The following is a 15,357-nucleotide window of genomic DNA, read 5'->3' as shown; positions in this document are numbered from 1 at the left end:
AAAGTTTTGATCACAAATGGGATTTTTCCAAAACTAAGCTTGCTTAATAGTTCTGAACTGTTACTGTAAAGTTTATAATAAAGTCATAATAACCTGATATTTAGAATCTCCATATATCATTTCCTTTATGCTTATATGTTGTCAAACAATGGCAGTAAGAAACATAGTGTTAAAATAGCTCTATATAGCATTATCTAATCTTGAGAAGAGGTCAAAGGTCAGTTATGGTGTCTTGCTATATGCTATGAGACAAACATAGCACAGTTGTAAGTATCATAGTTTCTAGGCTCTAAGGCTTTGTCAGTTTAATAGTGAGCTTTACAAGATTGATTTTCGTGCTAAAAGCTGGCACAGAACTAAGTTCGCTTATGACCACTAGAGCTGGAAACAACCTCAAGCAATCCTAAGGCTAATCAGCACGGCTAGCATTGTTAAATGTTGTCATTGCTAACATATAGCTGTTTAACAGCATAGTGAGTAGCGAGAACGCTAAGTTATTGTTAGCTTTTAAAAGAAAAATGTTGGCAACCGTAACCATGGCCTGCGGAGGGTATATAAATGCTGCACAAGGTTCCATTCGTCCCTTTACACTTGCTATTGGACTTGTTTTGACCTGCTCCAACCTCAGCCTGTGGAAAGTTAAGTTTTCGGGAAAATATTTACTGAAAGCGGATTTGACTTGCTCGCCACAACAAGTACTTCATCTTTGGATTGTTTGTACTTGTTTTTCATACAGCAAAGCCTGAAGATGGCTCGTCGTGGACTCGACAGCCCCCTGGACTTCGCTGCAGGTACTTTTAACATTTCTTCAGTTATTTTAAGAGCTACTAAATGACTGTAATAATTTAATAAGTTCCAGTGTGAATATCAAGTTTTAATGTTATCAAAATATGCTTATTCCAAGATTTTTCCCCGTAAATTGTTTGTATGCTTTAAATTTTCCGGGAGAGGTGTAGAAATTATTAACGACTGGTGTATGAATTTGAAAAAAAAAGGTGTTACTTTGATTTGAAGGCTTCAAATTTGACACTTTTTTAATGATTTGGTTAAAAATAGCTTAACGGACTAAAATTTGTAAAATGCCCCAAAATCAGTCTCTGTGGTAACAGCATCTTCAGCATGTCATGACGTCAGAACACACAGGTGTAAACACACCAGATCCCGGTCCCTTCCTAACATCCTGTTCTTCTTGGATCAAAGGCTTTATTGAAATAAACTATAACTTTTCCCCTGCTACAAAACATGATAATAAAAAATAACAAAAATAAATGAATATAAAAAAGAATATGAAAACAGTAATCATAGTACAGTAGTAATAATGGTATCCTTATGTTATGCCACTACTATATCTTATTATATAGCAGTTAATGATGTGAACTTAGTTGACTTAGCTGTTTTTTGCTTGCATGAACAAGTAGAAGTGTCATTCAGTCTGACATAAATGTAGCCTAAAATGCTTTTCTCTCATCACCTGCTCAAACTAACAGATGTAGCTCTGTTCCTTTAGCACTTGATGTTTATTACATTCTTAATGTTATTTTAAACTTGTTTCCTCACAGGTCGTCTCGACTACGTGGTTGAGCGTCCTGCAGAAGAAGGCCTTCCAGAGGTCATCAGGATCCTGGATGACTCTGATACCGAGCGTGTCAGTGAAGGTGAGTATGGTGAGTATATCCCTCTCCCATCCTCACCCTCTTCTCCTGAAGCACAGGATCCTGATGACAGTGAAGAGGAAGGTGAGTACCCTCCCTACATACCTGAGGACGTCGAAGAGGTGAGTGAAGACACTGACAATTCCTCTGACTGGAACAACTCAGAAGAGTGGGCCGATTGGCCTAGTGACGACTCGGGGTATGACACCATGGATGAGAGAGCTGATTCCCCTCTCATCCAGGAGCTCCCTCCAGAGCCGTTTTGGCACGATTGGCAACATCCTATTGCTCCAGGTGCTGCCCCATTCGCCATGCCGCCTTTCGGCCAGGCCAACGCCCCACTCTTCCCGGTTGGTGATCCTTTAGCTTCTCCTGCTTCCTCTGCTCCTCCCTCAGCTGCTTCCTCTCCTGCTCCCTTAGCTGCTTCCTCCCCTGCTCCCTCAGCTCCTTCCTCTCCTGCTCCTTCTTCCGCTACTCTCTCAGCTTCTCCTTCAACCTCAGCTCTCACCTCCTCAGCAAAGAGAAGCGGAGACGACACCTGCACTGATGAGGTAAGTGCAAAGAGGTGCAAGGTAAGTGATGACACGTTTTATGGCCCTTCAACATCCTCGGGTTCTGTTGGTGTCAGACGCTTCTGGGAAAGGCCTTTTAACCTTTCACTTGATGACAGCGACTCTGACTAGATTATGTTAGAACTTGTTTTTAAGCTTTAAATGTTTAAGTTGGCCTTTGCAGTGTTTGTAAATGACTAACATTTTTTTCTCAAGCTCTAGCTCACCATGCAGGACAAAGGTAAGTCCGTACTTAATGTCAACACAAATAAGTAGAAAAGGTTTAAAATGATGTCGTGAACTGACTGTAGTCTCTTGTTTTTACATAAGGTATAGCCTGTGGCTCAGGGATCAGAGGTAAGGTAAAAACACATAACAGAAGAAAAGTAAAGTGAACAACTCTGTGATCTGTGAATTCATGCTTTTCTCTTTGTCTTTTTGTCTTCAGGTGCTTTACACTTGTCCTCTCCCAGCATTCAGCACTTCAGACACTCAACGCCCAGGACGGAGCTAACACAGAGAGATACTCCACCCAGAAGACAGCCTTACCCCAACCCGATGAGAAGGATGGATGACCAAATGACAAACTGGAGAGTGGTGCTGTGTTCCAGCTATGTAAGTTATCACCTCACATTGGCTACAAACTGTCTTGAAGACTAAATCCTTCCAATAGCTGGTGTAAATCATCGTCCTACAGTACTGTAGGTTTAAGTTTAGTTATAGTTATTGTGTGTATATGTTGAGTTTAAAATTGCATTTTAACAACATGCTGCAGCTACCAACAATGGAAATGCTGTTTTGTGTTAAAATGACGTCTTTCTCGTGTTATTGCTTTGCAGGGCAGCTGAGAGTGGACAGAGCTGCACAGAGGACCAAAGATCCACTCTCAGCACTTCATACCTGACTGGCCACAGCACCACCCCTCTTCACCCAGGGTGAGGAGGGCCCTGACCCCACCTGCACAGAGGGAGTTGTGAACATGCACTTCTGTGTCGGTGGGTTTAGGAGCCTCCTCACACTCACACGGATGAAGACTGTCACTGGAAGATGTCTCCATTGCATCAGCAGGACGTAAGCATTTGTATAATATTACAGTTTGTGATGTTTTATACATGTTTTTATTGCTTCACTTCAAACTAGGAGATATAAAATAAACCAGTTTTCATAATATTTTCTGTGTATTTAGTTGTTTTCTTAATAAGTTATTTGGAACATCATTGCAACCTGTCAGCTTTTTATTGGGGATTTATAAAGTTGCTGGTGGCTCAAGTGTGTACAGTGGGGTGTTGTTTTTGTCACATGGTAAAAGTGACCTCATAGGGAGCAAAAAGAACAACTGAACAATTTGGGGATTCACAGACTTTGGTAATCATTAAAAGATGAAGAAAAATAGTTTTATGTGATCAGTTTTAAGTAGTGAGCAGCAATTTAATCAAATGCTGGGATGAAATGGGACAAAAGGGTCATGTGACAGCCACATTAGTTCCCTTCCCTCGTTTAACAATGTGTAAGCAGACTGCTTTAACCTGCAATTTACTGCATGTTATTAGGCTGCATGGTACATCCATAGTCTGCTAACCACCTGTGGTGAGCGAAGGTTTTGAGGCATTGTTCGAACTACTGATGAAGCTTTATCAATGCTTGTTAAGTTTCCCAACCACATTTCATCCCGATGGTCCAAGGCTTACATCTTTATGCTCACAAACGTGCTTCTGTAATTAACCAGTAACAAATGTATTACTTTAAGTTACAGTGTGAGGGGCACTGATGAACATAAATTAGATTTAACTTGATTATGTGTTTAGGTCAAGAGACACAGACCTTCATCTGTAAGAGGCTTTTCTTAAATGTCTGATCACGATGTTTGTGTTTGTCTGCAGCATCACTGCAGCAGAGAGGGTATAACACAAGGCCACAGTCACGTGGGATTCTGTCCTGCTATTAAGTGAATAAAATACTGAAACTCTGGCAGTAGACTGGAGCGAGGCAAAGAGTATGTAAAGGGACAATAAGAGGAAATGATGGGAGAAAAAAAAAAAAAAAACATACATGTCTGAGAAACAAAGGAAGAAGAAAAATAAAAAAAATGGTGGAAAAAAGGATTAGAGCCTAAATTCTAAAGCTGCAGCTTTGCATGCTGGCAGCTCCAAGATCTCACTGACATGTAATCATAGACTGAATAAACATAGGCCAGTGTGATGTCATTGATTTGTAGACTTTAATTTGTAACAAAGGGCAACCTCTGGGTACACACGACACAACACTGGGAAATATACCATTCACATCTGTGCCAAATTGAAACTCTCAAAACCTAAACTCTGCTGTCAAAACCTAACATTCCTTTGTCAAAATGTAACTGTTGACAAAATGACACATACTTGCATCATATGCAAACACTTACAGATCAGGGGGAGCACACTATTCTACTTTATATAAAACACTGCAGTCTTTCATTGTTTATTCAGAAGGCATATTTTCAGGAGACACATTTTCAAACAACCAAAACAACAAATAGGCCTACTCAGTATTGTACATTGCAGTACCATGAGAATGGGTGAATGACTGAATGTAGTGTAAAGCACTTTGGGGTCTTTAGGGACTGAGTAAAGCGCTATACAAATGCAGGCCATTTACCATGAATTCAGAGAAAGCAAAAAAAACAAAAAAACACCATAATACAGTAATAGAAAAAACACCATACTGTAAACACAAAAAATCATGACAATTGTGCATACGTGGGCTCATGGATCCCGCCGTCTGTTGGCGTCTGGCCACAGGACCTCATCGACATCGCAAGCAATGTCTTCTCTCGCTAGGCACCGGGGAAAATATCCTCTTGCATGTCGAAACCATCCATGGATTGCTGTCACCTGAATGTCGCCGCAGGCCTGTTCCATTGCCTGCAGAAGAGGCATGCGGGCATGTGGTTGGCGGTCATATACACGCCATCTCCAAGCCGAAAAAAATTCCTGTATAGGGTTTAAAAATGGTGAGTAAGGGGCAAGTATACCACTTCAAGTTGGTTGTGGTTGGAGAACCAGGCCTGGACCAGAGCAGCCTGATGGAAACAAACCTGGGCTGATCTGGTCTGTTCTGTACAACTATGTTATGGAGAGCATCTAGAAATGTGAGTATATGTTGGCTGTTGTATGGACCTAGTTTTGCATGATGATGCAGAAGCCCTCGAAGGCTTATGGCGGCACACAATGTGACATTTCCCCTGCGCTGCCCTGGGACGTGCACAATTGCCTTTGACCAATGACATTACGACCCCGTCGTCTTGTTTTGCACAGGTCGAATCCAGCTTCATCAATGAAAATGAATTCATGAGGCTGTGCAGCTCCATCCATGGCCAAGAGAACATATTACTGTACTACAGTGCTACACATACAGAACCCCATCACACAGGTACCTGTGTAGCTCTCAGAATGGATCCATGTGGTACTGATATGGTACATATTCAGCTGCTACTGGATTTCACCAATACTGTATTGTACATTTAAAGGACAGTTACACTTACCCGTACATATTCAGCTCAAAGTCCTTTGACCCTGTCACTGTTCCTCTCAAATGGGACTCTGTAGAGCTGCTTCATGGTGATGCTGTGTTTTCCCAAGATGCGTCTGATGGTGGTGATGCTCACATGGTTTATGCTGTTGAACACTTGCCTGTCTGCAAGTATTTGCTTTCGTAGCTGGTGGAGACGGATGGCATTGTCTGCCCTCACTAGGTCCACAACGGCAAGTTCCTGCTGTTGTGTGAACAGGCGTTGGCGTCCTCCCCCAGAAGGTCTTCGAGTCAGTCTAGAGAAATACAACCACATATTGTCATCGCTTTGCTTATTTTTCTTACAGTACTTTACTGTATGTACTGTGTCATCCACTGTACTTCAATATAAGTAATCATGCTATGTTTCACAGAAACTACCACTTTGGCTGCAAAAGGAGCCTTAGCACCCTGCAATACCCTGTACACTTGATATGGTAATGGTATATACTGTAGAACAGTGCTATAAAAACCATCTGAGTGGAGTAGAAGGTAGAGAGGTGAAGACAGACCTGTTTTCTAGTCGGAATGTTCTTATTACAGATGCCACTGTGAAGCGGCTTAGATGTGGGTGGACTCTCTGCCCAGCTTCCCTCATAGTCAGGCCATGGTTGATGACATGGTCCACCAAAGTTGCTCTTATATCATCAGAAATATGGGTCCGTGCATGGCCTCTTCGACCTCGACCTCGACCTCCTCCTCCTCCTCCTCCTCCTCCTCTTGCTCTCCCTCCATCCATGCTTGCAAAGTTCTTGAATTGGCTAAACTGAGGGCTTTTTGTAGTTGGCTAATTGGTGTTCAGTTTTACAAGTAAGTGCCTTCAGGTGTGTATTTGAGTGGTTGCAATTACCCGATGTGTTTTGTATTTTGGGTACATGTGTTTTCCAAATGGCACCCTGAAATTTCATTTTGTGAACAAAGTGTCTTATGTATGAAATAGAGTGTAGCATGCAGGACCATGTGTGTTGCATAAAGGAGTAAGTGTGTTGCATAATTGCAACTAGGGTGCAAAGCAGCGCTTTTGTTTAAGGTAGGGGTACATGTGTTTGAGGTATGGTAACAAAAGCTTCAAGTTGTGTTACTTTAGTCTAAGCATGGGTTTGTAGTGTTCAAGCAACGGACAAAAACTGTAATATCTCAAAAAGTATGAAAGGTATGACCACCAAAAGATATAGCTGGCATTAGCACAGGGAGCAGAACAGATTCAAGTTTAAATGGTGGAAATCGGCTGAAAACGGAGGGAGTAGTTAACCAGCAAAGGTCGGAGCAACTAGAATAAGGTAGAATAAAGTTTAAAGAGAAACAGGATCTCAATAGTGTGAATTCACACAATAAACAGAGGAGACAGTTTTCTGGTTGTATGAATCTCAAACATACTGGTTCCAGTCTGAGTACATATACTGGGTAAGTGACCTGGAAACTTACTGGAAGGTGACTCTAACGCATGATAGGTGGAGCAACATGTGAAACCACAGCCCCTAAATGTTTGTTTACACTGTCTTCTTGAAATATCTACTTGTGTGATTGTGTCTTAAAAATGTTCTGTGTCTTTAAAACAGAGAAACCTCTGCTTTTATATGAACTTTTCAGACGACTAAAAAGGACGATAACTAAAAGGTGTTTCTCGTAGTTCTGTCAGTCTGTGATAAATATCTTATAAAAATCATTGATGTGTCACAGCTGTGGCTGTCAAAAATGATCTTAAATAAATACAATGAACTTTGCAAATTCTTCTTTAAGCTGACTGTCCAGAGATAAGCTATCAAACCTGTGATCGATCAATATGCCAGATCTACAAGTTTTTTAACTGAAGGAAAAAAGTGTGTGACTGAGGAAAGTTAGTTTTGCAAAACACCCCAAAAACACATTTTCAAGAAAATGATAAAAGGAATCTTGAGTCTATGTAAACCTGTTTAGAGCAGATGGTTTACTTTATTTTTACAAACATATAAACTTCATAGAAAAAGTAAGGAAACTTATATTTGGACAATCAGTTCTTTGCTGTCGCACTTCTTGGCAAAAAATCTTATGCTACTGGAAAGTGTTGGGTCTGCGCTTCCACAGGCCCCGCTGCTTTAGAGACTTATTCCCGTTAATGAAACAAGACGAACAGCTCAACCGGTTTTTCACATGCTAGCAAGGGAAGGATCTCAGAGCAGCCCCTCTGCCCTCGGTGTCAGACCACTACGAAGAACCATCACGCCACAGCAGCCTTTTATTTCTGTGACACACAGTTTACACAAACACCCATTATAAAAAAAAACCTGTGGTTATAAAAGATAAGGCACTTTCATGTATACTTTCAGTTATCTCCTAAAAGCAGGAAAAGTTGATTTCAATCAATAAGAGACCCTCTGACTGAACTGTGCTTTATTTTAGGTCCCCTTCAGATATGCGATAACATGCTAAATGAAATATAACTCTCCAAATGATGCTATAATTGACTCTTGCACACAGGATGTAGGGAAGAAAAGTATTTAAACTTCAGTTTCACGTGGTTATTGCTTCAAGAACGTAAAATATGATTTTGTGAGTTTGAAAACACATAACATTGTGTGCTAAAATCCTTCAATTCAGAGCCTGGAGACATGCTTACAGCTGAGTTTTACTAAAGACATTGCCCATATTAGGAAAGAGACATGTGTTTGGCTTCACTGATTATGTAATTTTCTGGCCCTCTTTCAATGTGACAAATCAAATACAGTCCACTCCGGAGCTGCAGACATTTCACAACTCAGAAACCACAACCGAAAAAAAATCTGCTTGATTTATTTATGCACTTTGTAAAAGACATGATCCACTTTGTCTGACTTTCATTATCTGTATCATTATTATATTATATGTAAACAAGGAAAGCTTTCCCCTCATAGACATAGAAGTACTCCTGATAATTTTATCACAGCTGTGGTAATGTAAGCCACAGCTGGCCAAACAACATGCTAACATGTGAAAAGGAGAATCCACGTCTTCATACACTGAACAAAAATATAAACGCAACACTTTTGTTTTTGCTCCTATTCCCCATGGGATGGACGTAGAGACCTAAAATTCATTCCAGATACACAATATAACCATCCCTCCCAAACAGTGGTCACAAATCAGTCCAAATGTGTGGTAGTGGGCACATCTGCTATATTGAGATAATCCATCCCACCTCACAGGTGTGCCACATCAGGATGCTGATCTGACATCATGAGTAGTGCACAGGTGTACCTCAGACTGCCCACAACAAAAGGCCACCCTGGAATGTGCAGTTTTGTCTCACAGCAAAATGCCACAGATGCCACAAGCAATGAGGGAGCGTGCAATTGGCATGCTGACAGCAGGAATGTCAACCAGATCTGTCGCCCGTGCATTGAATGTTCATTTCTCAACCATAAGCCGTCTCCACAGGCGTTTCAGAGAATATGGCAGCACATCCAACCGGCCTCACAACCACAGACCTCGTGTAACCACACCAGCCCAGGACCTCCACATCCAGCAGGTTCACCTCCAAGATCGTCTGAGACCAGCCACCCAGACAGCTGCTGGAACAATTGGTTTGCACAACCAAACAATTTCTGCACAAACTGTCAGAAACCGTCTCAGGGACGCTCAACTGCATGCCCGTCGTCCTCATCGGGGTCTTGACCTGACTCCAGCTCGTCGCCGTAGCAGACTTGTGTGGGCAAATGCTCACATTCGATGGCGTCTGGCACGTTGGAGAGGTGTGCGCTTCACGGATGAATCATGGTTCACATTGTTCAGGGCAGATGGCAGCTGAGAATGTCCCAGTTCTTGCATGGCCAGCATACTCACCGGACATGTCACCCATTGAGCATTATTCGGGATGTGCTTGACCGGCGTATACGACAGCATGTACCAGTTCCCACGAATATCCAACAACCTCGCACAGCCATTGAAGTGGAGTGGACCAACATTCCACAGGCCACAATTGACAATCTGATAGACTCCATGCGACGATGTGTTGCACTGCATGAGGCAAATGGTGGTCACACCAGATACTGACCGGTTCTGGGTCCCCAGACCCCCAATAGCGCAAAAAACTGCACATTCCAGGGTGGCCTTTTGTTGTGGGCAGTCTGAGGTACACCTGTGCACTACTCATGATGTCAGATCAGCATCCTGATGTGGCACACCTGCGAGGTGGGGTGGATTATCTCAATATAGCAGATGTGCCCACTACCACACATTTGGACTGATTTGTGACCACTGTTTGGGAGGGATGGTTATATTGTGTATCTGGAATGAATTTTAGGTCTCTACGTCCATCCCATGGGGAATGGGAGCAGTAACAAAGGTGTTGCGTTTATATTTTTGTTGAGTGTATATAAATTAAAGTTGAAAATAAAATAACTGTACAACAAAATACACAATACACAATATAGAACTATATAAGAATGTATGAAGAAATCTAAATATAAATAAATATATACACAATAACAGCAGCTGTACAAGTATTAACCGGAAATGAAGAATATAGTGACCAGTGTTGTGCAAAACCAAAGTCCAGAAAGTCCAGTGTGTGTGTAAGAACCACATGTGTGGGTCAGTACTGTGTGGTGGTGTGATTGAGAGACCGTATCGCCTGCGGGAAGAAGCTCCTCCTCAGTCTCTCTGTGTTGGTCTTCAGGGAGCGGAATCGCTTTCCTGACCTCAACAGAGAGAACAGTCTGTTGTTGGGATGGCTGAGGTCCTTCACCATCTTCCTGGCCTTGGTCCAGCACCGCCTGCTGTAGATTGAGTGCAGGTCAGGGAGCTCGGAGCGGATGGTGCGCTCAGCTGACCGCACAACCCTCTGTAGAGCTCGTCTGTCCTGCATGGTGCTGTTCCCGAACCAGGTTAAGATGTTTCCCGCCAGGATGCTCTCTATGGTGCACGAGTAAAAGTTCCTGAGCACCTTGGAGGGCAGTTGGAAGTCTCTCAAGCGTCTGAGGTGGTAGAGACGCTGTCGGGCCTTTTTCACCACGGTGTTGATGTGACAGGACCATGACAGGTCCTGCGTGATGTGAACTCCGAGGTATTTGAAGCTGTCCACTCTCTCCACTGGGCACTCGTTGATGACGGGGGTCTGGTAGTTCCTCTCCTGCTTAGTGCTGAAGTCCACTATCAGCTCCTTTGTCTTACTGACGTTTAGAAGGAGGTTGTTCCTCTGGCACCAGTTCTCCAGATTCCTAATCTCCTTCAGGTAGGCCGTCTCGTTGTTATCAGAGATCAGGCCCACCACGACGGTGTCGTCAGCAAACTTGATGATGGTGGTGGAGCTGGTAGTGGCCACACAGTCATATGTGTACAAAGAGTACAGCAGGGGGCTCAGAACACACCCCTGGGGGGCTCCAGTGCTGAGAGTGGTGGAGGCTGAGACATGTCCGCCCATCCTTACTGCCTGTGGTCTGCCAGTTAGGAAGTTGGAGATCCACTGACACATAGATGAGCTGAGTCCCAGATGCTCCAGCTTGGTGGTGAGTGTGGAGGGAATTATGGTGTTAAATGCAGAGCTGTAGTCTATGAAGAGCATTTTAACATAATTCCCCCTTCTAGTGTCCAAGTGAGTGAGTGATGTGTGGAGGAGATGAGAGATGGCATCGTCTGTGGAACGATTTGGACGGTAAGCGAACTGTAGTGGGTCCAGTGTGTCTGGTAGTGAAGAAATGATGAAGTCTCTGACCAGGCGTTCAAAGCACTTCATCACTACTGAGGTGAGGGCTACAGGGCGATAGTCATTGAGAGAAGCAGGGTGGGGTTTCTTCGGGACAGGAACAATGATGGACTCTTTGAAGCATGTGGGGATCACCGACTGAGATAAAGAGATGTTGAATATCTCAGTGAATATCTAATTTGTGCTTTGGACTGTCACCAGATTTCTTCTAGAAGTTTCTTGCCAGTCAGCAACTATCTTGGCAACACCACTTGAGTTTGTGTGTTGCATGCTAACATCCTTATCATATGTGTAATAATACTAAAGCGTCATCTTATGCACACACAAAAAACAAATATGGCTCCTTCGTGCAGGGTTTTCTGGTATGTTCATTTATGCTTCCCAATTAAAAAAAAAAAAGAAAAAAAAAAAGAAAAAGCAAAGTTCTTGCTTCTCAGCCACTGCGGCCACATCCTCACCGTTTTTTAGGCAGTTATATAAACATACTGTGAGTGAGTCATAAGCTTAAATACAATAGTTGAAGGAACAAAAACTTAATGTTTAAAAATACCAGTCAAATCTGATTAAAGTAAATAAATAATAAGTATACAATGTAGTTTTAAGACTTCTCAATGTTTCGTAACATTAATGTTCTATGAACTCGTGAGTCCAGAAATCTGAATGTCATGAAAAGTATTTATTATTCGTGTATTATTATTTTACAATACAAGGTTGTTTTTTTCCTGATACTTCATGCAAACCACATTTCTCCAGGCCTGTCCTAATCAGCTTACTCAGTATCACTAGATCCAATGCTGCTCCTCCAGCAGAGCACACAAAAGTAGGAGAGACCAGAGATGCCATGGCTTAGTTAGGAGACTGTTTGCTTCAAGGCCACTAGAGGGTGCTGCCATAAAACTACAATAAATGAATTGACCTTTTGACCTGCTCACACTCTTTTATGCAAAACCCTGCTAATGACACACACAGACACACACACACACACACACACACACACACACACACACACACAGATTCTAGGTCTGACCAACCGTCTCCACCGTGGGCAAAAAGATGACAGTCAATAAAATTCTAAAATTTTATTTATAAACACAATGAATAGTAGTTAAAAGTCCAGTGTCCCATTTAGGTACAAAGTAAAAACACACAGTCCAAGGCCAGAGCCAGCTATGCCACAAAGCCAGTTGCACTCCACACGTTGTTCACTTCAACAGGGGTAGCAATTGTCCTCTGAGACCCACCACCCTGTAAGTAGAAAGCCTGCACAGAGCGACAAAATAAGACAATTCACTATATAATTCACAGCCCATCCATCCCAAACATATCAGATCATTAGAGGTTTTGTCACATTACATACCTGCACTGAGAGACAAAATAACACAGCAGTGTTTGTAATGTGGGCTATAAGTAGACTAGCATATCAGTGCAATCAATTACACCTGCCTCCAATTAGTCCAGCCCTTTTACAGTCATTGACTGGGTGAGAAAACACGAGCAAATCAACCCAAGAGACAAGCAGGAAGACTCTCTGAAGGCTCCTGTGGCTGCACAGGCAGTCTTACAATTACGAGGTTGGAGAGTTGTTGTTTCAAAATGTTCACACTGATTTCACATGCTCATTAACTCACAACCAGCTGACCATATATATTTCTGCTGCTGAGCTGCTTTTTGATGGAGATTTTCTGAATTTATTTTGCTACCATAAGAGCAGACTCCATGCTGAAAGCATGTGCACTGTCACTTGCAATGAGTGGCACTAATGACGCTAAATTTAATTACAGGTCATGGACAGCCTTCATAAATGCTCATATTACTCACCCACACTGAATTCCAGCACAGGTTCATCTGGGTCCTGACTATTTCCTGCAAAGTAACACAAACGTCATCAGAACATTAAGTCAGAGAAACAACATTTGGAGCTTTTGTACATGATAAATTATACTGCAGTAGTAAAACAAAGTCAAGCAGCAGTACATTTATTAAAATCACCTTCAGCTGTAATATTTAAACTGATTTAGTGTCAATTTAGATTATGTTGAGATTAAAATGAAACTAGTACCCTTGTAATGTCTTTTTAAATTAGAGGTAAATATTTGTATATTTTTTACATAATATAATTATATTTACTGGATTTTCTCTCTATTGTAGTTTAGTATTATAGTTATTACTTGTTTTTTATTGACTTGTCTTGTTTTTACAATGATTTGCTCTGAATGCAGCCTTTAAAGAAAAGACTATCTGTTCAGTAACTATCCATCAGACTGGGTCCATGTTACCAGCCAAATGGGTAATAATTAAAGTAAGTTTTGAATTACGTATATTTGGGTGTTTAGGTGACACTTTTGCAAAAAAAAAAAATATAATTAGGTTTAAAAGAACTAAACATGTATGTATTTAAAAACAATAAGTGTGTTAGAATTACTACAGCAACAGCTTGTAGCTCACTGTACTATTTTTGAGCACAACTTTGGTGCTTTTGCCTCATTTTTAAATCAGTGATCCCAGTAGCACAGTCTAAGCAGAGACCTCAGTGCTTGGCAAACAATCAATAGAATCAATATAATTATTAAAAAGAAACAAAATAAATGCCAACCATATAAAAAAAACATAAACTTAAGGAAAAAACTAAACTTGATTTTGTGTCTTTAGGCTATTGTTAACAGCAAGCATGAGGTTAGTGCATATGTATTATTATTGGAAAGATTACTGCAAAGAAAAAAAGGTTGAACCAGGAGGGGGCGATATTGCTCTTCTTACCATGAGTTACATGCAGGCTATTACTTACCATGTCACTCACATTTATTTCACAAAACAGCTGAACCCACTTAATTCGATTTAATTGTATTTATGCAGAGCTGAATCACAACAACAGTCTCCTCGAGGTGGTATAGATTGTAAGGTAGAAAGTCTACAATTAAAAAGAAAAAACCTCAATACAGTGGGAAGGAACAACTCACTTTTAACAGGAAGCACCCTCTGGCAGAACCACGGTCAGGGAGGGGCGGCCCGCTGCGACCCTTTGGGGATGAGGAGACGAAAAAGGGGACAAAAGACACACTGTGGACGAGAGCCAGAGATGAACAAGAACTAATTATTGAATGCAGAGAGGTGTATAAACACATGGTGGGAATCCCCCAGCAGGGTAGTCCCAGGGTAACTAAGGGAGGATTCATGGTCACCTGATTCAGCCCTAGCTATATGCGTTGGCAAAAAGGTAACTTTGAAACTTAATCTTAAAAGTAGAGATAGTGTCCGTCTCCTGCATTCAAACTGGGAGCTGGTTCCACAGAAGGATGATCCCCTTCTACTTCTAAATATCCTAAAAACCACAAGGAAGCCCACAGTCTGAGAGCAAACTATCAAACTACGAGGTCTTTAAAATAAGATGATTATTCAAGACCTCATGTGTGATGGGAAGGATTCTGAATTTGATGCTGGACCCACAAATCATAAAAGAGAAACACTAACTCACACACACCAGAAAGTGCCAAGAATTATAATTATATGTAATTTAGTTTTGCGTTCCTTTATAATGCTTTCAACTATACAAATAAGACACTTCATGGGGGCGCCTGAGCCTTGTAGACACAACAAATACTGAACAAACCTCATGCGCCCTGTTGTTGACAAAACGATAAAAATGAATGTGTACTTCTGTCTTATTTAGGTCATTTTTGTAGTTTTTGTAGACAGACTACTGTAATTTCTCAATAAAATGTCGCTTATTATCGCTCACTCTCAAGAACAAAAACGTGAGTAATTTCCCAGTAGCTCACCATATTTGGGATCTTCTAACATCCACACTTCATGTTTAAACGGTGGTGCGGAGGCGGTGTACCGTCGCAGGCCGGATGTAGCATTCAGCGCGGTGTGCCTTTTTTTCAGTTGCTAAGCAACAGATTTGTCCCGCCCCTTTCGTTATGACGAGCCGGGCCAGTCCTTTGACTGG

General features: G+C 41.7%; 1 protein-coding gene across 1 annotated transcript; it reads left to right on the top strand.

The window, feature by feature from the left end:
* Nucleotides 1-748: 748 nt before the first annotated feature.
* On the top strand, nucleotides 749-2,335 carry LOC146652612 (uncharacterized). Its single transcript, XM_085382020.1, has 2 exons — nucleotides 749-791; nucleotides 1,560-2,335. The coding sequence occupies exons 1-2, from the start codon at nucleotides 749-751 to the stop codon at nucleotides 2,333-2,335; spliced, it is 819 nt and encodes a 272-aa protein (XP_085238146.1).
* Nucleotides 2,336-15,357: the final 13,022 nt, after the last annotated feature.

Source organism: Rhamphochromis longiceps, linkage group LG15 (assembly GCF_057381845.1).
Source record: "Rhamphochromis longiceps isolate RC_006_pf linkage group LG15, R_longiceps_female_GT1.1, whole genome shotgun sequence".
Classification (NCBI taxonomy): domain Eukaryota; kingdom Metazoa; phylum Chordata; class Actinopteri; order Cichliformes; family Cichlidae; genus Rhamphochromis; species Rhamphochromis longiceps.
Note: the sequence above shows the minus strand (reverse complement) of the source record. Positions and strands in the feature narration are given on the sequence as shown.